This window comes from Oreochromis aureus, linkage group 3 (assembly GCF_013358895.1).
Source record: "Oreochromis aureus strain Israel breed Guangdong linkage group 3, ZZ_aureus, whole genome shotgun sequence".
Classification (NCBI taxonomy): domain Eukaryota; kingdom Metazoa; phylum Chordata; class Actinopteri; order Cichliformes; family Cichlidae; genus Oreochromis; species Oreochromis aureus.
The window spans coordinates 80,762,110-80,786,664 of NC_052944.1; the positions used below are offsets into that span (position 1 = coordinate 80,762,110).

At 40.3% G+C, this 24,555-nt stretch overlaps 1 protein-coding gene across 1 annotated transcript; it reads left to right on the forward strand.

Moving 5' to 3' along the window:
- The first annotated feature begins 9,422 nt into the window (after nt 1-9,422).
- Nucleotides 9,423-12,949, forward strand: LOC120437690 (selection and upkeep of intraepithelial T-cells protein 8-like). The gene is made up of 3 exons (XM_039608209.1): nt 9,423-9,885; nt 11,066-11,401; nt 11,640-12,949. Exons 1-3 carry the CDS (start codon nt 9,825-9,827, stop codon nt 11,915-11,917), a joined length of 675 nt encoding a protein of 224 aa, XP_039464143.1. The 5' UTR covers nt 9,423-9,824; the 3' UTR covers nt 11,918-12,949.
- Nucleotides 12,950-24,555: the final 11,606 nt, after the last annotated feature.

Sequence of the window (24,555 nt, forward strand, 5' to 3'; positions counted from 1 at the left end):
AGTGGTCACTGCAGTGACAGCTATTCAAAGGCTGCTTTCTTCTATTTGTGTCAGTGTTGATGGTAAACTTGCACATAAACCACTACACTGGGCACCGATGTATCACTCCATACCCTGATACCCACTGGCTGACCAGTGGGTATCAGGGTATGGAGTGATACATGTTTAAAAAATAAGGTTCAAAATCTTTTTTTGTGCCTAAAGATGAATAAAAATACTTAAGAAAAGAATCCCGATTGAGGTTGTCATCATTCATGCATATTAACCCATGGAAGGGTTAATATAAACAGGACATAGACTGGAACTGGTTTACTGGCACAGATTATAAAGAACAACAAAATAAACTATCATAGCTATGCAGATGACACACAAATATATATCACAATGTCACCAGGAGACCGAGGCCCTGTACAGGCTCTTGGTAAATGCATTGAGGAAACTAATGTCTGGTTGTGCCACAATTTTCTCCAGTTAAACAAAAACAAAACTGAAGTAATAGTAATTGTCCTTACTGTAAATATGTAAGAAAAATTGTGTATGTTTCTGTTCTGTGTCCTGTGTACTGTTTGTTTGTATATGTGTCTTTTTGGCTGCTGTTACAACCAAATTTCCCCTTGTGGAACAATTAAAGGATTATTCTATTCTATTCTATTCTAGTCTTTGGAGCCAAAGAAAAACGATTACAGGTCACCAGAGAACTTCAATCTATACACTTAAAAACCACAAACCAGGCGAGAAATTTGGGTGTAGTGATGGACGCAGACCTAAACTTAGAAAAACACATTAAGACAATAACAAAGTCAGCTTACTATCACCTCAAGAATATTTCAAGGATAAAAGATCTGATGTCTCAACAGGACCTGGAAAAACTAGTCCATGCATTCATCTTTAGCAGGCTTGATTACTGTAACAGCATCTTTACAGGTCTACCTAAAAAATCAGTCCGACAACTACAGCTCATTCAGAACTCTGCTGCTCGAGTCCTCACTAAGACCAAAAAAGTGGACCACATCAGTCCAGCTCTGAGGTCTTTACACTGGCTGCCTGTCCGTCAGAGGATAGACTTTAAAGTTCTGATGCTGGTCTATAAAGCTCTGAATGGTTTAGGACCAAAATACATCAGTGACCTCCTGACCCAGTATGAACCTTCCAGATCCCTAAGGTCATCTGGATCCGGTTTTTTATCAGTTCCCAGAGTCAGAACCAGACACAGAGAAGCTGCATTCAGCTTTTATGCTCCTTATATCTGGAACAAACTCCCAGAAAGCCTCAGATCAGCTGAAACACTCAGTTTATTTAAATCCAGGTTGAAGACTCAAATGTTCTGAGCTGCTTTTGAATAAAGCACCAAATCCACACTCAAGCTTAAATTTCAAAACGTACATTTTAACTACAGATTTTATCAACTGTTCTAATTTTTGATTTTATATACTGTTTTGTTTGTTTGTTTGTTTGTTTGTTTGTTTGTTTTTGAATCAATTTTAAATTATGCTTTTTATTTGTTTTTGTTTTTAATGTCTCTGTAAAGCACTTTGAATCACCTTGCTGTTGAATTGTGCAATATAAATAAACTTGCCTTGCCTTGCCTTTTCCAGTGAAGGTCACTGTAAGTCCTGAGATGTGAGTACAAAGCAGTAACTACAGTCTGAATGGGAAAAGGGGCAGAGCAGGAGATGAAACCTAGTGCCCGCAGGGGGGGCTAGTGTCAGTGGGCTTGGAATAAACTTTTAACATATTTTCATGCGAGAATGTAGCTGTGTAAACTTCAAATATCTGCTCGATTTACCAAGACATCACATATTTGCAAAAGTGCTCCAACGTTTTCGGAGATGTCTGTTACCCATCAGCTCGATAGCAAGCCGGGGTTCAAGGCTCACTAGAGCCGGCGAGAATAGCAGACTCCTGGCTTCATTGGTTTCAGATACCCGCAGTTTATTGCTACTCAGGTTAAACATGATATATAAGTCACTTAGATAACTTAAAAAAAAAATTGTTTTGTTCAGTGTTCCTTGATTTTCACACAGCTGAATGAACATCAAACAGAAAACTGATTAAACAGAAGTGTGAGACGGTCAAGAATTTACATCAGTGTCCTGTTATATTTTAGATAGCAATGAGCAGATGGCCGAGTTTATTAAACTCCACCGAGACAGCGGTAATGCAGATCTTAAGGTTAGACTGTCCCATTTCACAATCTCGGTCATCGAAGGACCCAGCCCATGTAGACCACGAAGGCCGGGTCCTCCGAAGGATGCAGCCTAGATTTTGGGACACAGCTTAAGACAAGAGAGCTTCAGCAGAGCAACAGGATGGATAAGCCAGACGGATTTCAAGGCTCTGGAAGTGTCCGTGGAACTGGTGTCAGATATGAAGGAGATGTATGTAGTAAAAAGGCCTCTAACAAGTGAAAAGAGGGATTTCTGTGATGGTTGGTGCTACAGCATCTGTTTCAAGACTGTCGTACATGTATATAATAGATGAGGCTTGGTTTTAGTTTTTATTATTTTTGTAAATAAATTATTTGCTGCACTTACACTTTGGTCTCCTTGGCAACCACCCCCTTTTATTTTTAGCTGGTCTCCATTGTTGGAAAAGGACCTCCCTCTTCTTTCTCTTTTCCCCTCATTACAATTACACTGGAGATGTTTTCACGTGGATATTCTTTGTGTCTTTCATAGAGCTCTTAGTATTTATGTATGAACACAAAGCCGACAGTCTCCTCAAGGAATTTAATATCATAACAATAATAGAAAGAAAATCCCAACAATCATCTGACCCCCTATGATCAAGCACTTTGGCGACAGTGGGAAGAAAAAACTCCCTTTTAACAGGAAGAAACCTCCAGCAGAACCAGGCTCAGGGAGGGGAGGGGCCATCTGCTGTGAGGGGTGAGAGGATGAAGACGGGACTAAAGACATGCTGTGGAAGAGAGACAGAGATTAATAATAACTAATGATTAAATGCAGAGAGATGTATAAACACATGGTGACTGAAGAAGAAACACTCAGTGCATCATGGGAATCCCCGGCAGCCTGCACATATTGCAGCATAACTAAGGGAGGATTCAGGGTCACCTGGTCCAGCCCTAACTATATGCTTTAGCAAAAAGGAAAGTTTTAAGCCTAATCTTGAAAGTAGAGATAGTGTCTGTCTCCCGAATCCAAACTGGAAGCTGGTTCCACAGAAGAGGGGCCTGAAAACTGAAGGCTCTCCCTCCCATTGTACTTTAAAATACCCCAGGAACAACAAGTAGGCCTGCAGTGCGAGGGCGAAGTGCTCTAATAGGGTGATATGGTACTACAAGGTCATTAAGATAAGATGGGGCCTGATTATTTAAGACCTTGTATGTGAGGATTTTGAATTGAACAACATAAACCAGCAGATGTGAGATCACCTACTGTTGTCTGGAGTTCAGGAAAATCCTCAGTTTCTGCCCCTCATTGTGATGGGAAAAATCCACATTAATCAAACAAAAGTTCAGAAAAAGAACTGAAATAATACCCACTGGCTGACCAGTGGGTATCAGGGTATGGAGTGATACATGATCAATCCCTCTTTTCACTTGTTAGAGGCCTTCTTACTACATACATCTCCTCCATATCTGACACCAGTTCCATGGACACTTCCAATTATCATTATTTAAACACTGTTACATGAACTATGTGTCTTTTCCAGCTTCTTCGACCCTCGTTTATCCTCCTACATATGTCCAAGCTGTCAGACTGTAAATGAAGGTAACACACGGAGGAGCAGGAGTTCCTACCTGGAGCTCAGCATGGAGAAATGAAGCTGCTCCCACTTCTCCGTTACTCCTCACAGACAGACAGAGGAGTGTCGTTATCTCTTAATCCTCGGTCTCCTTCCTCCTCTTCTTTAACTCTGCAGTGAAGCTGCTGCAATATCACTTCCTCCTTCCTCCAGGAAATTGAATATGTGGAAATACAGGAAGTAAAATGGCCAAAGACACAGAAAATACACTTTCAAAGTAAAACAGGAACTAGCTCGAGCCAGCAAACTATGAGCAGCTTGCTGGGTGACAATTATCACATTCAGTTCTTCAGTTTGACCTCATGGTGGCAGTGCTGTCTCAAACTCCCCCAAACTCAAACCAGGGCTCTCTGTTTGTTAAGAGGAAACAGCCTAGGATACTTCACAACAGTCTAAGAGTCAGAGCTGTAGATGCAGATGTGGAAACATGTGGATCAATCTGCTGGAATTTCCTGTGTGTCAGTGGCGTGTCTAGAAAATTTTTGTTGGGGGGGCCAGGTAGGGGCACAGATTTGGAGAAGGGTGGCAGATGTAATTGGCAGATAATGTTAAAAAAAATTCTACCAACAGTTAACCATCATTCAATAATCCTGTAAACCTAATAACTGAATTTGCTTTTGACTCTTATTAGAATGAGGTTCTAACCACTACAGTGCAATATTTGCATAGTATTTTTACTGACATATAGTGCACGTATGTTTTGGGCAAAAACATTTTTAAATATTAAAATACAAACATTTTTAACATACAATTGGCAAATTAGCCAATGCCAAACTGTATCTGCCAATTAAAAAAAGAAGATAATCTTCTCACAAACTGGTGTTTGATTTTGAAACAGGAAAAAAGTGGGGAAACAAATGAAAAGACTAAAATTTGAATGAAACCTGAAAGCAAGTAAATACTTTCTATGCTGCCTTATGGTAAACTTTGGTAATACTGATGTATAAAGAACAACACTGGCTGATGATGAAATACAGTCAGCTGGCATGGTGACACTGCCAGTATTAACCTGCAGGGCTGGACTGGGACAAAAAAAATGGGCATTTTGACCAGAGACCGGCCCACCAGGTATTAAAGCCATAAAGCCTTTGAATGAAAACAAACGCTGTTGTGACAGTGATGTACACGGTCTTGTTGGTATATGTATGATTTCTATACATTTTACATCAGATAAAAACTTTGTTCGCAAGATTCAGATAATTATTTATTAAAAGCTAGATATTTTAAATGAGAATAAGAAAGAAAAGTATTTCCTTGTCCCCCCCTTTCCTTGTTAATGCCCTACCTGGCACCCTGGCATAACTTTGCTAGACCCGCCACTCCATCATGCTAGCTAGTACGCAGTATGAGTTATTGCAACTTACTGTAAAAAGTCAGCACAACGAAGATAAACTCCACCTAAACTTGGTTTATATCTGACCCAGATAGACTGCAGGTCATAACTTCTTACCTGAAGTTCAGTTCACCTGACACATATCAACATATTAAAACTTCCTGTTCTACCTTAAAGGCTGTCGTCATTATTTCTTCAGTGTCAGATTTGTTACAAAAACTCACCTCCCCACAAATGGCTGCAAAAATACTCAAATTATTTAGTAATAATTTATTTTTTCATTTAAATGACTCAGACATTTAAAACCACTTCAGCCTGAAATATAAATATCCAGTATTGATTAGAGATTCAGGATTTTAACCCTTTAAAGAAGAGCGACTCCAGCTGAGGTGGAGCAGAGGCTACAAATGGACACACTGTGGTTTTTACATGTCAGTTTCCCACATGGTGCTGCAGCTCTTCTTGTTCTGCCCATGCAAACGTCACACTGCCCTTACAGTTGATGATAGGAGAGGTTTGCACCGTCACCCTGCAGGTTTTAACTGATTCATTCTTTGACCTGTAAACACCGCACAACATGAGCATCTCTACATAAGCCTGCAGTTCCTCTGTTCCTCTCTAAACGTTCCCTGTGCAGGTTTGTCACACAGGAACCTGTGACTGCTGGGACGTAGCAGAGTGTTGCAGTCTGTGTGAGAGACCTAAATATGGAGCTGGAGAAGTCCATCCTGTCACTGCTTCAATCATCTCCTGTCTCACCTTCAGATGAGTCAGAGTTGGACTCCAGCTGGTCTGTTTCCACCTCTGATCCTTCCTCAGAGGAGGACGAGGAGCCATCTTCACAGTCAGAGTGCACTCGGTCATTTCCACAGCCTCCTGTGTGCTGTAAGGCTTTCCATCTCCAAAATGACTGCTCATGCTTCTAACTATGCACAAGAACACACACACACACACACACACACACACACACACACACACCATTATTCAACATCAGTAGTGGCTTACACCTGGTCTTCAGCTTTTGGCCTTAAGATAAAATGTGGTGGTTTTATCCATTTTAAGCCATTTTAATAATTATGATCATAATCCTATTCCTCGTGGTGCAAACACTCCCTGTGTTCAGGTGCTGCTTTCTGAGCCCCCTTTGTAGAAAATGTCTTGAAAAGTCTCTGTTCACCATCTGGAGCTGGAGACTGGGAGGAAGAGCTGGTCATCCAGTCGGGGTCTGGGATTCTCTTCCTCTGTGGGTCTGGAGCGGACTTCTTGTCTCCAGCCCAGAGTAAAGGGGACCATCTCCTGGGTCTGGGGGCATTTTACCCCTCTGGGGGAGCTGGTGCCTGGTAGATTATGTTTGGGGAGTGTGAGTGTGTTTACAGTATTCAGTTCTGTTTGTCTCCATGTTGGGCGAGTGCTGAGTATTTGTATATGTGAGCATGAAGGAGTGTTTGTATCTGTGTGTGTCTGTGTGTCTGTGTTTATGTGTCAGGTGGGGTCTTAGACTCCATCTCTCTTAGAACATTTCAGGCAGCCCCCACAGGTGTGTGGGCCTTTCTGTTCCCATCACACTCTGTGCCAGTGGCTCCTGCCGGTGCGTTAGTGGTTCTTCTTATTATTGGTTGGTTGTTGCTGTGTTGAAGTTGATTATCTGCATTTTCTCTCTATCCTGCTTCTTCTGTTAACTTTACCCACAACTTTCTTTTTCTCCTCCATCCCCCCGGGCTTGTCTGTTGTGACTCTAATAAAATAAAAAAAATCCTGATAAAGTTCTAATAAAATGACCATCAAGTGGAGCGTTACAGTGAATGCTGTAATGCTCCACGTGTGAAAGTAAATCTGTTCAGACAATCCTGATTGCTACACTGTTGGACAGGACAGGGGGAAAAGTCTCAAAATGTGTCCCAGAGAGAGCTCACACACGTGGTTTTAAAGTAGGAACGAATGTAGAATCAAAGAGCAGCTGAGCGATGTCCTGTAAAAGGTTTTAGTTAAAGAGAAAAAACTCTGATCTGTGCTCTGGTAAAAACAGGAGAGGGACAACAGTTTGTGTCTCAAAGTTGACAAAGCTGATTGTTTTCCCTCTTATTGTGACGTTGGGTCACTTTCATCACTTTTCTTTCATTCCCAGAACTCCAGGGACCTCACAGAGTCTGACTGGAAAATCTTGCAGCCTCTGACGTCACAGGAGAGACGAGATGGAAACTGTGAACTGATCAATTCAGCAACAGTTTTCATCCACATTGTGCCTTCCTCTGGCCTTTTGAGTCAGTTGTTCTTCTCATGTTTGGTTGTTTACTGTTTTTTTCCAAAGATTGTATTTCAGGATCACCACCTGCACCAACCTGAACATCACAGCATTAACTGACTTCAGAAATTCAGATTTGTAGGAAACGTCTGAGAGTGTTAGAGTGGCCCACAGTGCCTGGGTTCAAACAGGAGGCTTGAGGCAGAGATGAGGTGCAGACCAACCATGTGTTTATTCACCAACATGAAAATATCAAAAACATAACACGAAATAAAACAGCGTAGCCCAGTGATGGGACATAGTTCCAGCAACAGACTCCGATGTTGATGACGACATCACAAAAAACGCTTAAGGTCATGAGAATTAATCGAGATTTAGCAATTCAATGATGCATCCATATTTATTGAAAAGCATCGGTGTCGGCGATATATATGCTATATATATACTATACGTACACTGATCCGATATTTACTTGGTATCAGATTGATACCAAAATATGCAGGATCACACACCTCTAGGAGTAAATAGACTGTGGAGTCCCGACCTGAAGAGGTGGCTCTTCTGTGTTGTGTCATCCAAAAATTGACCCCAAGGATCGTGTCCCCCAACACAGAGTAATATAGTGTAGGCTGTTAAGTGCCAGAGGGACCTGACAGGACACTGAACTTAACAGACAGACTCACGAGCAGACACAGTGACACCATGGACACACAGGCAGGCATAAAACAAAAGTCTAACACACAGCAAACCTAAACAAAAGATAACAGAATAAACAAGAACATAGAATAATATAATGAAACACAAAACACTGAGCCATCAGACTCAGGGCCATGACGCCTAGCGCCAAATAATCAAAATAAAAACATAAAAACATTTTGTATGAGTGCCCTTTCTTTTAGTTTAAATAATAATATCAATCATGTATGTTTATATGCTTAAGGAATGAAGAAGACCATTATTACTGACTCCCACAGAGAGCTCATACACATGATTTCATAATAGGAAAGCTTCCAACAAACACTCCCTGAACTCTGTTTGTGCTTGGAATTCAAGCCACAGATGAAACTTGTTATTATGATTTCAAAACCACGTCTCCACAAACCAAAGGCTCCTCCTGTTTAGAAATCTGAGTGAAATTTCAGAGCTCTTCCCCTCTGACTGCATCAACAGTCTGAGGCAGGTTTTTCTCTTCTCAGTAACAGAGTCACAGTTGGATCAGTCGGGTCCTGTTCTGCTACTTTCTGCTTTGGGGCTGATTCAAGAGAAAAGAACATTTTTATTTTATTGTTCCACCGTGATGAGCAGCAGACACTGAGGATCCTCATGAAGTCTTGATGCAGGTCAGTGATCTGAAACCTTCTGCTTTAGATTATTAATGTTAGTCAGAGAGTTCCTGATAAATGTGTTAACATTAGATATTAGACCTGCGTGTGTGGAAAACACACAACACTCAGAGAGACTCACTGCAGTCTGAACTGGATCAAGTTTGATGATGAAAATTCCAGATGTCTCTGCACATCTGTTTACAGTTAGTGATGATAAAACAGCTCAGAAAAGAACCTTTTACAGCTAAATGCTGCCTCCTGCTGGCCGGTCCTCATCAGAGTCAATAGAGGAGGCGGTGCTGGTGGAGCCCATCCCAGCGATCATCAGGTGAGAGGCACCGGTCTGATTACCACGGCTACAGTTCAGTGTGCTTTTCCCTCTTAATCTACTCATGTGGCACTTTTGTTCCTTATATTTACTTTATTTACATGTTTCAAATAAGTCAGTGGCCTTTAGCACGTAGCTGATGACTGATGGACGAGACAGACGATGTTTGTGTTCTCTGGACATCATTTAAGAACCAAACGTGTCCTATAAAGCAGTCATAAACACTCAGATCTCCATCTATCCTACTTCTTTCTCTGTGACGCACTTAAGATCATACCAACGTGTGATGCACCAATCGTCACACTAAGTTGGATTTTGTTTTTGCAGGCTGATATTTTGCATCTTGAAACCTTCAAATTTATCTCATGCACTCAGATCTTAAACTCACGTTCAGTTATTGAGTGAAAATACAAACAGACTCAGACATTTAGAACAAACTAATATCAAACTGCCGTCAGAAACAAAACGTACTCCTGCTTCAGCGACTGAAACACAAACTGTTCATACATGACGACACGTGAGAGGTTCTGATTTTGTTCTGTGGAGATCGTTCAACAACTGAACACTAAAACTTTTCCACTTCGCCTCGTTTGTTATGACGCACTTATTTCCGTTCATCCTCAGTCCAACCTACCAAACGTCACTCTAACGCGACGTCCTCAAAGACACGGAAGAGTTTGAACTGCAGCTTTAACTTTATTTAAACCTTAAATTTAATCTGATGTGTTCAGGTTTAAACTCAGGTTCAGTTATTGAGTGAAAACACCAACAGACTCAGACATTTAGGACAAACTAAGAGTCAGATCAGCAGAAACAGAGAACACGGACATGTCTGCTGTAACTGTGTCACTCTGCTCCACGCTGATGTTTGTCCTGTTCGTCTCTGCAGGTCAGATTTAACTGTTAGAAACTAAACTGAGTTTATTTCTGAGATAAAGAGTCTCAGTCTGGTTTACATGCTGATAATATTTCTCTAAGAATTAGTTTCTGATTCATTCAGTGTTGCGATCGACACAAAGCTGGGTGGAGTCTGCGTGTGTTGGTGCAGTTTGCAGCACAGACACAAAGAAGTGTAATGTGTGTATCAGTGTGATGTGTTGTAGTGTCAGGAGTCAGTATACAGCTACAAAGCTTTTTGTTCAGTGTATACAAACAGCTGTAGCTCCATAAAGGCAGCATGCAGAGACTCACAGTGTCTTATAATGAGAGGCTGCTTTCTCTCACACATTATGTTCACTTATTATCAGCACATGTTGTTGTTTGTGCAACAGAGTTATTGTAGTTTTGTATTTTCTCATTAGTTTTTATTCCATTTGGACTTTTTGTGTTTAGTTCAGTTTAGTTTCCAGATGATTTTCTTCTTTTTCAGGTTTGATTATTTATTGCTTGAAGAGTTTTTAATGGTTTTATTCTTTTTTCATTCTTACTGTTTGGAGGTTTGTGTCAGAGGCCAGATTTAGGAGCATCAGTACAGCTGTTACAATAAAAGCAGAGACTCAGTCTGACAGACGTCCAGAGTCTCAATGAACTCGTCCATCAACAACATTTGATCAAACTAACAGATTCTAAAACTAAAGATTTGTTTTTATTTGTTCACAAAATGGTTTCAGATGATGTTTTTCATCCATCTCAGTCTTTCTCATGAACTTTGTCTCCAAACCTCTCAGCCTGAGCTTCCCTCTGATCAACTCGTTCATAATCTCGTCCATTCTGCTCTCAATGAAAATCTGAACATGTTCAGCTCGGCCTCCTGTCTTTGTGTCAGAGTCTCCAAAGCAAACATCACAGCAGCTCACTGCCATCTTTAAACCTTCCCTTTCACTCTTGCTGCTGTCCTTCTGTCACAAATCAGCCCTGATGAAGATGCTCGGGATCAGGTGAGGAGGAGGAGAAGACTCGCTGTGGTGACGCCTGAAGGGAGCAGCTGACACAAGAAGAGACACAATCAAAGATCATCATCTAATAACAGAAGACAATCTTTTATTGTGTGTTTCTGATTGGCTGCTGTAGAAGTAAACAGTTGTACTTTGACCTTTAACCTCTCTGCTCTGTGTTGTTTCCTCTTTCAGACCAGAAAATCATCACAGCTGAGTCTGGACAGGACGTCACTCTGACATGTCGAGCTCCAAACAACAACATCATCAGTTTAGAGTGGAGCAGAACTGACCTGGGAGATAAACAATATGTGCTTTTGTACAAGGATGGTCGATTTGATCCAGAGTACCAGCATCCATCTTTTAAGAACCGGGTGGATCTGCAGGACAGACAGATGAAGGATGGAGACGTGTCTTTGATTCTGAAGGATGTGACGATTAATGACACTGGAACATACGAGTGTGGTGTCGTCCAGATAGGAACAAACTATTTGAATGTCATCAGCATCCACCTTCATGTTGATCCTCCAGGTGAGTGAGTAGAGTTGAGTGTGTGTGTGATCAGAGGTGAAGCTGCTTCCTGGTTGTTGATGTTTGTTTCTAAAGATGTTGTTGATGAGACTTTGTAGAAAGCAGCTGGTCTGAGTGATGTGATCAGAGTGCAGTAGATAATGTCTGACAGCAGTTTGAAGAGGAAATGGATTCTGTTCTGTTCTTCACTCATCACCTACCTGACAGCTGACACCTCACACCTGTTTCTCACCTGCAGGTCAGACAGGAGGACACACAGAGGATGGAGGGAAGAAGCAAGATGGGGTCAGCAGAGGGAGGCATGGACTGATAGCAAGTCTCTCAGTTTTTGTGCTTCTTGTTGGTGCTTTTGTATCTACAGATGTAGACAACAACAGCAGACTGAGGAAACAAACCAGCCTCCTGTTGAACTGCAGCAGGTTAAAATGTCTCAGAGGTTTTTCCAGCGTTGAGTCTGCTGCTGCTGTTCAGAGTTCTGGGTGTTGTCAGTGTTTAAAATCCTGCAGAAACAGATGAACTGAGCACAGACAGCAGGCCCACAGTACTGTAGGTTCATATCAGTTTAATCTTTAATGGCTGCTTCTGTTTTTGCTGACAGCTCATCTCAGTGGAAGAGTTTCATCTTTAAAAACAGTCTTTACATTTCAGCTCTGTAGTTCACTGGAAGATCCAGAGGGCTGTGACTACAAATCAGCTTCAACACAGTCAGACTTTCTTTGTGTTTGCTGGCTCAACTAAACCTGAAACTGCAGTCAGAGACAGCAGGTATCAACATCATCATCATCTTTATTTATAAAGCACTTTAAAAGCAACCACAGCTGGAACAAATAGCTTTATATTAGAACTAAATAATACTGCCACATAATATATGAACAAAAGCCAAATAATAATAATAACAATAATTCATTCATTAGTTAATAAATAATTCAATTAAAAGAGAAACTATGTCTTACTGAGGTCAAAAGCCAAAGAAGAAAAATGCATTAACCTATTAACCATTAACCTTCTCTGTTACCCTGGCTCTCTGCTTCAGGCTCTGAGCACGCTCAGATGAAAAGGAGCGTTTCATGTGTCATGTGACTTTTCTTCTACACAAAATGATCCCTGTGAGTGCCGCCCAGTCCAATCAGAGACATTATTCAATGATGAGAAAATGGTTCAATGATTTCTCCACTAAATGAATACAGCTACATCCCTGTAACAACATGATGTGCACTTTAGCTTCATTCAGTGGTTTCTGTCACGGCTCTGTGTGCGGGCGGGTGGAGATGTGGATCCAAGTGCAGGACTCTGAGACGGAAATGTAACTGAAAACCACAGCTTTATTGCTGGCACCAAAAAAAAAAAAAAACAGAAACCAAACATGAAACACGGACTGGAACACACAGGCATGGGCTGATGGTACGACGCGACACCGGGTACGGGAAAACACAGGGCTTAAATACACGGGGTAGTAATGAGGGAATGGGCAACAGAAGGCAGACACAGCTGGGAGAGATCAGGGCTGACGAGACAGGGGGAGCAAAGCTGCACACACTAACATGAGGCACACTCCTTCAAAACAAAACAGGAAACCATAAACCACTAAACAAGGACGCAGACTGAGAGGCAGAATATAACACATGGAACTCTAAATAATCATCATCATCATCACTACAAGAGAATAAGAAAACAATCCATAATACAAAATTAAACCAAAATATAAGAAACACAGATTCCCGACAAAGCACCAGAGAAACAAAGAATAATCCATCATCCAAAAATAAACCAAAACATAACGACTCAAAATACTGGGTCCAACGGACCCAGAACCGTGACAGTTTCAGTAAGTTACGGTTTAACAAGCTAATCAAGATCTGATGTGTGATTTCAGTTTCTCTTTATGTTTGTGAGCTGTGTGGTTTGTTTGCCCTCAGTATCCATGTACAGTGTTCAAAAAGTGTAGCTGCTTGTTTTGAATGTTTGGCCTTGTTTGTGTGTTTGTGCTCTGATTGTGTTTTCCTGCTGCACACACACAGGATTAGAAAAGCTTGAAAACTCCAAATGTTTGAATGTAGGACAGAGAACAAAGGTCAGTGTATTTGAACCATAACTACTGGATAAGTCTGATCCTGTTATTTCATGAGTGAGTCTCGTTACTTTGGTTTAAATTATTTATTTTGTCAGTTTTGTCAGTGGCTGAGAAGCTAAATCATGAGAAACTCATTGTGTGTACCTTAGCTGTATTTTTTCTGTTAATAAAGATTTACATGTAGATTTAATATCTCTGTGTGTTATTAACTCTTCAAATTTTTTGTTACTGTTTTTTAATCATAAATTCATTCATTTTAAACTGTGTTTGGTTTCTGTGGATATGTTAACTTTTTTTAATTTACTTCACTGATTCATATTCGATAATCACACCACATTTTTAAATTCCATCCACATATCCATGGTTAAATTTTAAATCCAATGTTATTCTAAGTTAATAATTTGGTAGTTTCAAAATCCTCATCAAAGACTAGAAGAAGAAATCAAATCTGGGAGGTACAGCTGCTCTTCTTCTGTCTCTGTCATGGGTCACTCAGGCTTTGCTTTAAGCTACATGCTAATACTAACATGCTAAGATATTAGCATTCTCCTCAGATACACATTTACCTTCAACACACAATTACTGACCAAGTGTTTGTGTCAAGCACTTTGTTTATTTCTTGAGCACATAAGTAGCTCCTAGATAATGAAACTCGAGCAGTAGCATCAGGACAAACTTTTAATTTGGGATAAATGTATCTTTAAAAGTTTGAATATAAGTCTTTTCAGAATTACTGACAACATTAATGACCACAAGTGGATGAACCCTATTGTTTTTTTTGTGATGACTTTTTTAGCACTCCTTTGACTACAGGTCAAACTTTCAATTATAGATGTAATGTGTCTTTTATAATCTTTCACCCATTTTTTCTAAATTTTATGTGCCCATCCATGTCCTTTAGAATGAATCCTGTTGTTATTGTGACCCTGGACCCTTTGTTCTGTCACCACGACGTCACTTTCACTCACCCCTCCTCTTTTCTTATCCAGGCTTGAGATCAGCAATGGCAGAGATTTTTTGTTTGTTTTTGTTTTATGTGTGTGTTTGTGGTGAAATTGAATTGAAACGGAAAATTATGTGTACATAAGTCAAATAGTCAGAATATGTAACAGTTCTTTTCCAACACTCAAGTCTTTTGTACACATCCTCTGATGTGCAGAAAGTGTGTGAATGCTTCTGGTTCGTCAACAGATGTTTGTGGCTGTGACCTATGGAACGCCAGGACTGCCATAATGAATTACTTAAATACACCATTAAATAATTAATTAAATGTGGCAATAATTAATTAAAATTGGAATTAATTAATTAAATACATAGTTATGACACATGTAATTAATTAATTATTGACACATTTAATTAATTATTTATGTATTTCACATTTTAATTAATTATTGACACATTGAATTAATTATTTAATGATATATTTATTTATTTCATTTTGGCAGTCCTGGCGCCTGGTTCTCATCATGAATTAATTTTATCTGTCAGCCTCACCCATCAAACCTAGGGGGCGGGGTTAACGCTGCCCATGCAGCTTCTCTAACATTTGATTGGTTGCCGTGCAAAGTAAGTCAAAACAGGTCGATCCTAGATAATCGATTGCTTCTGTAGACTTGAGGCAGTCAGGTGTCCCAGAATGCATTTCAAATCACAGGCAGCAATGGTGGTGGTGTAGTTTTAAAATACCCCGTTTTTCTGTCACCAACTATACGCGAATGTCGCGCCGTAATCTTCACCTCTGGTCAGGTTGTCAACATAGAACATGTTTGCAAAAGTGCTCAGATGTTTTCAGAGATTTCACTGCTCTGCTAACAGTCAGCATGCAGAGTGCACCGAGGGGGTTACATCAACCGGTTTGTTTACATATTCCACTTTCCGTGTTCCACATGTTGCATTCGCATATTATCATTTTCACCGAACGATCGTCTCTTTCCGCCTGGTCTTGTGTCTCTGTGCTTCTGTAACATAAAGAACGAGCTGACATGTTTCTCACGAAACCAGCGATCAGCTCAGCAGGCCCTCAGTTTACCTGCATGCGTCCTCCTCACCTGTCAGCTGTTTAACACCTGCTGCTAATTCAAGAAACACGCCCACGTTACCTGGTGATCATCACAGTTTAACTGGGCAGCTGGTGCTCGATATAACGCAATGTCAGCACATTTTTCTGCACAAGATAAGTAAATATAGTATTTTCCCGAGCACAGAGCTGCTGGAGCTATAGGCTATTTATAGGCAAACCCACTTTATTGGCGGCTGATGTCCAATCACCGCACACAGCTTTGAAACCTCACCTGAGTTTTAGCTCTCAGTGGTTAAACACTGGACTTAATTCACTCAGGTTTTGTCTGTCGGGTCACGTTTACTTCGCTGTTTTATTTACAACTGAGCAAATCGGTTTGGCTGAGGTTAAAGTTACGTTTCATAACTGCATAGTTTTACAGACCTTTAATGGTTCACTGACACATGTGTTAGACTGAACTATTCGCTTTTCTTTATCTGGTGTGTTTTGGATTTAACAGTGAATTTTGAGATTAAACTGACTTTTAAAATGTTTTTATACAAAGAGGAAAGAGAAGGCGCATTTCCACCGAGAGGAGCAGAGTTTGCAACAGCATGTTCATCATGAAGACTGCAACCTGGACAGAAATATTATATCATCTGTTTTTTAATAGTTATTCAACTGTATTCTAAGCACCAGCTGTCTGCTAGAATTTTTAGAGTTTACTTAACTAAAAATAAATGAGGTTAACATATAATTTGTGTGATTTCTCTCTCTCTCTCTCTCTCTCTCTTTTCTTTTTCGGTCATGTTATGTTTAACTGTAAAAGGTTTGTTACAAACTATGAAACACATCGTGCAGACTTCTGGATGTTAGAAGAAAACTAATACTGCTCATGAATGAGACTAAAGGCAGGAAGGTGTCCTTTAAAACTAAACATGTTAACAGGACCTCCCTATTTATATCATAGTGTATGATATAGCACGTGTATTTCAGTAATAGCCTACTGATTTCAGCAGCTCACATGGGCGTTATCTGTGATACTCCTTAACTATAATTTATCCAAGTTAACTTCAGTTAACCATTCAGACAGTTCTTTTGCAATGAAAAATATAAACACCCATGCTGCGTAATGTTATACATTATAGCTGCTTATGCAGTAACCATGGTAACCACGGACTCTGGATCGACGGAGGTCAGACAACAATTTTACATGTATGATCTTAAAACAGGACATAGCCATTATCCGTCCTGGCCTCATATCAAATGTGAACGCAGACTGAGTCTATGTTTGACGTTTGCTTTATATCTAATCTTCCTCTCAAACATTTAAACAGCAGCGAGTCTGCAGCTGAGGGAATACAAACTCAAATTGTCGGAACAGGTTCGATCGTGGATTCATTTGGTAATTTATTAAATGTATAACTGTTAGTCTAATCTGCTGCTGAGTCTCTTACACTGATGAAAATGCAGAAAACACAGATCATGAACACCTGTTCAACCAATCACTTTCATTATGTGTGCCTATGCCAAGAGGCACACATATTACTATTCGTCGGATTTATTATTCTTATTATTATTATTATTATTATTCTCCATCTTCCGCCTAAATTTCGGCACGTATCACGCCCCGCAGTTTTGAGAAAAGCTTCATATATGTTACTATTATAGTTTTTTAAATATTAATATTTTAGTGAAAATTTTCCCGCGCTCCTCTGCCAAACAGTTTTGACAATAGGGGTACATATGTTACATCATTTTGTGCGGCTGGAGCTGGGCTAGTATGGTGTGACTTTTGGTGTTTATAACTTTTATAGTTTTTGAAATATTTAGATTTTAGTGCAAATTTAGGCCAATTTCTAGGCTCCTGAGAAAGATTCTGCTTTTGGCACCATAGAAACAGACTTCATTTGTGGTGTGTTGGCTCTCTCTAGTGGTATACCGGGAGTAGTACGGCCTAAAGGGTGCCATGCTTGGTGACAACTACATATCCCACAATTCACAGCATGCCTCTACCGAGTCAAACAATGGCGGACACCACTTTGTTTTATATGTCTTTTATTCGTGTTTCTAGGTCACAAAATACACTTTTAAGATATTTTCAGGCGAGAATGTAGGTGTGTAAACTTCAAATATCTGCTCGTTTTATCAAGACATCCCATATTAGCGACAATTCTCTTACGTGTTGCTGATAGCCGGCTAGCTAGCTAGCGCCGGTAGCTTAGCTAGCGCCGGTAGCTTAGCTAGCGCCGGTAGCTTAGCTAGCTAGCGCCCCTTCGTGAAAAACCACCCAGGCTTGGCTGATAGTGAGGTGGCTAAAATTTGTTTAATCGCCCGATCGCTCGGCAAGGGTCTGTGTCTTAGCTGGACTTATTTTTCGTTTATATGGGCCGATGATGCTGGTCGATGTGGAAAAAATAACTGAGTTGTTTGGTGGTGGAGCTACAACAGAGGGCAGCTATCCACCGGTGTGTGACAGAAAGGACATGCCGCGAACGAGACATACAAGGCGGTGAGGCTACCGCCGATCGTCCGGTGTTTGCTAACGCGGAGGTCAATCGTGGATCAGGAAAGCGAAGGCAGGAGCGTGAGGTGAACTGAATTTCAGGTAAGAAGTTATGACCTGCAGTCTATTTGGGTCAGATATAAACCGAGTTTAGGTGTAGTTTATTTAGCAACAGTTCTCTTACGTGTTGCTGATAGCCGGTTGGCTAGCTAGCTAGCGCCGCTAGCTTAGCTAGCTAGCGGCGACTAGCGACCCTTCTTGAAAAACCACCCAGGCTTGGCTGATAGTGAGGTGGCTAAAATTTGTTTAATCGCCCGATCGCTCGGCAAGGGTCTGTGTCTTAGCTGGACTTATTTTTCGCTTATATGGGCTGATGATGCTGGTCGATGTGGAAAAAATAACTGAGTTGTTTGGTGGTGGAGCTACAACAGAGGGCAGCTATCCACCGGTGTGTGACAGAAAGGACATGCCGCGAATGAGACATACAAGGCGGTGAGGCTACCGCCGATCGACCGGTGTTTGCTAACGTGGTGGATCAGGGAAAGCGAAGGCAGGAGCGTGAGGTGAACTGAATTTCAGGTAAGAAGTTATGACCTGCACTCTATTTGGGTCAGATATAAACCGAGTTTAGGTGTAGTTTATTTTCGTTGTGCTGACTTTTTCAATCACTTACAATAACTGGTACTGCGTGCTAGCTAGCACTACGGAGTTTGTATACAGCTGTGTGCGCTAAGTTACCGATGTTACCGATGTTGAACTTTATGACAGCCTCCCTGTCATTCTCTCGCCTGTTGAAACTTCAGTCATGAAACTGATCAATGATCGGCTTTTCTCTCTTGTTTGTTTATCGCGCTAAACAACAGCAGCACGTTTAAGCTTGATCAGCTGTTGTTAGAATTCTTTTGATTTTAATTTCTAGTATCAGCTGATGTTTGCTGGAGCATGAAGATGAAATCAGGAGATGTCCTTACTGAATCATCAGAGCTGAACTGGTGATGGAGAAACAGGTTTACCCTTAGGTGACATGAATGAGTTGAAGGAAGTTATGAACTGTTTCTGACAGACAAATATACACCAAGCTCCTTTTTTGTGTAGCTGACAGCTGGTAACTGTGCAGGGGTGGATCTAGCAAAGCTTTTGCCAGGGGGCCAGGTAGGGCATTAACAGAGAAAGGTGGACACAAAGATATACTTTTCTTTCTTACTCTCATATAAAATATTTAGCTTTTATTAAATAGTTATCTGAATCTTACAACCAAAGTTTGTATAATAATACACAAGATTGGCTGTAGACCATTGTTCATCATTCAGAACACTGTGTAAAAATAACAAAAACAAAAAGTGAATGCAAAAGTGCATAAATATTTATTTTACGTGTTTGATGTGTGTGGCGGGGCGTGGTCTGCAGTGCCGCTGCAGGGGAGGTGGACCCACCTGAGCGGCACCTGCAATCACGCCTCTCAGGCGTAGTCTGTGCTCTCTCGCTGTTTTTGGGTGTGTCGGGCTGTGAGTTGAAAAGCTACAGCCGGCTGTTTGGGTACACCAACCATGTGTGAAAAGTGGTCCATAACGTAATGCTTCAAAGCATGTTCATGCAAACATTGTCGGATCTCCCGTGGTACAATGGGACTTCTGCTCATGAACCTGTGTGCACAGCGTCTGCAAATCGGCGCTGTACGAAGTAACTTCATCTTTACACAAAACTGTAAGCTGTTATCTGTGAAGCGTGAGCGGTGTTTGTTTTTACCATAGTTCATGGTGGAGAATGGCTGCTCTTCTGAGTTTTGCTCTCTGTAGCTGTATGAATGGCAAATTACACTGAATAGCAGCGGCATAGGCACACATAAAATTTCTTCTGAAATTTTCGCTTTCTAGTTCCACTTTGATCTGCGACAAACTGACGGTTCGTCTCTGTTACAGTGTTGCGTTAGACTGCTATATTTTTGTGTTCTTTATGCTGTAGATTTCCACGTCTCTGGAATAGTTGGCAGTATTAAGGATGCTTTTCTGTAAAATCATATTGATATGACCCGTGACATATTCGTAGATGACAGTTAGATAGTCAGCTGGGAAACTCTGGGTTAATTTAGAGATGAAGATATCGTGGATATGCTGATCTTGCTCCGTGGTGTACAGGGCTGTTTACCCTCATGATTAATATTCACGATAAAAATATTAGCCGAACATCATTAAGTCTGTATGTGTTTCATAGTGTCGAACAACCTTTGTACAGTTAAAGCCAGCAGTTACTACATGACGGAAACACCAACGTTTTCTCTTTTATGCGTTTAAACACAGGTCACGCTGATTACTGAACAAAAACCCAAAGATCAGTTGTTAATCAAATTTATTTGCTCTCTCTCCTCCTTAAACATGTTTTTAATGTTAGTTATAATTCAGAATTGGCGACTGAAACACGTAGGACACATACGAACATCAGGAAATAACACCCCGATAAATATAACCTCAGTAAAATAAGTCAGTGTCAGCGGGGGTTATTGCAGCTGTGTACCGGGGCCTGCGCTTTGTTGGCGGTAACAACAGCTCGATTGCTTGCGAGGCAAGCGGGTCTATCCCACGCTTTGCCGTGAGACTGGGCAGACATCTCCGAAATCATCGAAGCACTTTTGCAAAGAGGCTGTATCTTGACAAACCGACCAGACATATGAAGATTAAACCACTACATTCTCGGCTAAAAAAATATTAAAACTGTATTTGGTGACACACAAACAGGGTTTTTCAAAGTTCAGTTCTGCCGGTTGTTGTGGGCTATAAACAATGGCCACCAGGCCAAAGCAATGGTTTTGAGTCGATCAGCGTTAACCCCACCCTCTGAGTTTGATGGGTGAAGCTGACAGATAAAATTAATTCATGGTGAGAGCCAGGCGCCAGGACTGCCAAAATGAAATAAATAAATATATCATTAAATAATTAATTAAATGTGTCAATAATTAATTAAAATGTGAAATACATAAATAATTAATTAAATGTGTCAATAATTAATTAAAATGTGAAATACATAAATAATTAATTAAATGTGTCAATAATTAATTAATTAAATGTGTCAATAATTAATTAAAATGTGAAATACATAAATAATTAATTAAATGTGTCAATAATTAATTAATTACATGTGTCATAACTATTTATTTAATTAATTAATTCCAATTTTAATTAATTATTGCCACATTTAATTAATTATTTAATGGTGTATTTAAGTAATTCATTATGGCAGTCCTGGCGTTCCATAGTGACCTGATTGTTGGTCCCCTCCTTTATCTCATCATAGACCTTTTTTTTTTTCGGGGGGGGGGGTGTCTTCCCGGTGGTCAAGGCATGTTTGTGCATCGTGCTGAGCAGCGGGACATTTTTCCTTTTCTTGAGCCAATAGGAGGCCAGAGTTGCTTTTTCAGTGAAGGCAAACACTGAAGATGTTACCTTCCTGTTCTTGACAGCAAGAAGTTCAGAAGGAAGCTCGGGCCTGTTCTTTCTCACTATCCCCAACATGGTAAACTTCCTTTTGAGTAATTCCTCATCTAAGGCATAAGATGTGAAAAAATTAACACATTTGATGTTATGCAGTCCTTCAACCATGTCAGTCTGCACTCTTTTTCATTCATTTTTTACAGGCCCTTCACCAGAGGACTCACCTGTGTAAACTTGCATAGCATCTAATAACCAACTCGCAAAATAAAACAAAATAAAAACCAACAAACACGAAAACACCAGACATTATGATACAGACTTAATAATTGATAATTTGCACCGATTGTTTTTCGAAATTCTATATGCGAAAAGTGAGCGTGAGACAGGGTTTTAATAGTTTTGCAATTTTCATTAGTTTTTATTTTTATTTCGTTTTGACTTCAGATTTTCAATTTTATATTAGTTTTAATTAGTTTTTACCAATTGTTTGCTAGTTTAGTTTAGTTTTTATTTTTTGGAAAATCCTTAGTTTCAGTTTAGTTTTGATTAGTTTCAGTTATGGTTTTAGTTGTGTTTGCAATAAAGTGTAACAAAATCCCAGTTTCATCATATCAGTCATTCTCTTCTGCTTATCCTTGGGTATGTTGTTATTCCAGCTACCATACCCTGCACCCTGCACAGGTCGCCTGTCTGTCGCAGGGCTAACACGCAGAGACAGACAACTCACATTCCCACCTATGGGTTCTTTAAATAAATAAATAAATAAATAAATAAAGGCAGATCAACAACCGTTGATACCAGGCAACTATAAAATGTATATCTTGGCCCCAATGAGACTATTAACTCTTGCAGCACCGGGTGTTAAGGCAATTGACTCACACAGTTATGTAGATATCCCAGTCCTGTTGTCTCGGGATGCATCACGCTGCCTTGCCTGGGGTTAGCTTCTGTTTCTGGGGATGAGGGTTGGGCGTGCTCCCTTACCTTCTCCAGGTAAGCTAGGTTAGCCTTCTTGTGTGAGCTTTTCAAGTGCACTTTAAGGTTTGTGGGATTTCTTTCCCTTTAGAAATGTCCCTCATAATTTGTCTCGTTCCACTACAAGACACTTGCTTTATCCAAAACACAGTCATATTCAAAGTAATCCCAAATTGGACTCTGGCGCTTTCTCCAGACTTTTCCTGACATGATTCTGCGCGTGGACGCAGTGTTGCCAACTCCTCAGTAAGGAAAATCGCTATTGGCTGTCCTAAAAGTCGCTAAATGACGTCATCACCTAATTTGCATAATTGGTCACGCTAATATAATTGTAACCTATGTTGTTGGAGAGAGAAATAACATCGTGGAAGAGACATAAAGTGAGTAAAAAACATCCTAAATGCATTTAGAGTTTATTTAGAACTAAAAATTAAATTTCTTTTAGCAATTATTGTTTTTTTTAATGTCACAATTCCAACCCTGCTCCTTTACCCGGGCTTGGACCGGCAAAAGTGACCCGAAATAGGCAGTCTGGTGGAGTTACTTTGTGTGTGTGTGTGTTTATAAGTAGTTTTAAACCTTGTGATCCACAAAACAGCATAAGAGTAAAAGAAGAACTGCCTGCGTTACAGCACCCGCTGCTTGTTGAGAGTAAAAGCGATATGCGCTTTCACGTCTTTTTTTAGCGACTTTCTTTAGAAAAAAAGTCGCTAGGGGGTCTGAAACCTCGCTAAATATAGCGACAAAGTCGCTAAGTTGGCAACACTGCGTGGACGGAGCAGCAACACAGACGACTCGACTAACGTACTGCCACCTGCTGGCATAATGAGACACAGCAAGAAAAAAACCTGGAAACTAAACTTCATTTTCACCCTTGACTATTGTATGACACACACACATCAACGAAAACTAAACACATTTTTGCTATAAATTCAGTTAATTTTAGTTAGTTTTATGAACACTCATTACAGTTTTAGTTAGTTTTCCTTTTTTGTTTTTATTTTTATTTCCGTTAACGAAAATGTTTTTTCACTTCTAGTTTTCGTTATTTCGTTAGTTTTCGTTAACGATAATAACCTTGGCCTGCTCGCTGCTGAAGTCCAAGTAAACTTTATTGTCATCTCCGCTGCATACAGTCCAGTATTTAGAGAGAAAAGACGACGTCTCTCTATGTGCGAAATCCCAGAAATAAACCCTAGACAAAGCAAATCGGTGAACTAAGGTTTAGATTTATTAGGTTATGTTTTGGTGATCCTCACGTTGGGGGATGGGATGGAAGAATAAAGTTACGTTGAAACCAAGCACACCATTGTTTTTCTTGTGACATTACCAATAAGTTTGATGTGTCACATGGCCCTCTTCCTATTGAAAAAACAAAAGTTGTATCCCAGATGGCCGACTTCTAAATGGCCGCCATGGTCACCACCCATGTTGAGGATTTTGCCCCCTCACATATACTCATGTGCCACAAACAGGACTTTAATATCACCAACCTTTCCTATGTTATTATGGTGTATCTATTCTACCAGCGCATCATGGAGTTAAAGGAAATGAAATGGCTGATAGGACAGCAAAAGTTGCAACAAGGAGACCGATGGATGTTGTTATTAGTGTGAGTAGGACGGAGCTCAAGAGTAGAATACAATAGAAAATGAAGGAAAGGTGGCAAAAGCAATGGGAGGAGGAGAGGAAAGGGCGATGGTTTTATAAAATCCAAAGGAAAGTGGGAAGAAATACAGGCCGAAACAGGAGAGAGGAGACGATTATATCTCGACTGAGATTCGGACACACTGGTTTAAATAGCACATTGTTTTTAATAGGTAAGCACTGTACAGGGGAGTGTGACTGCAGTAGGGAACAGGAAACAATACAACACGTTTTGTTGAATTGTCAGAGGTATAATATGGAGAGGAGACAACTGATCAAAAAGCTGGACGATGTGGAAGTGAAGTTGAACTGGATTGATTTATTTCGCGTGAGCTCTATAAGTGAAAGTTATCAGGCTGTATTTTGGTTTTTAAGGCAGACCCATTTGTTCGGGAGAATTTGAATATTTCATTTTAGTTTATTTATTTATTTATTGTCATTTCGGTCCACACTCCACACCAGTTGGTGGCGGTAATGCACCATTTCTGTTTGCCAACCGCCAATAAAACCTATACAGAAGAAGAAGACGAA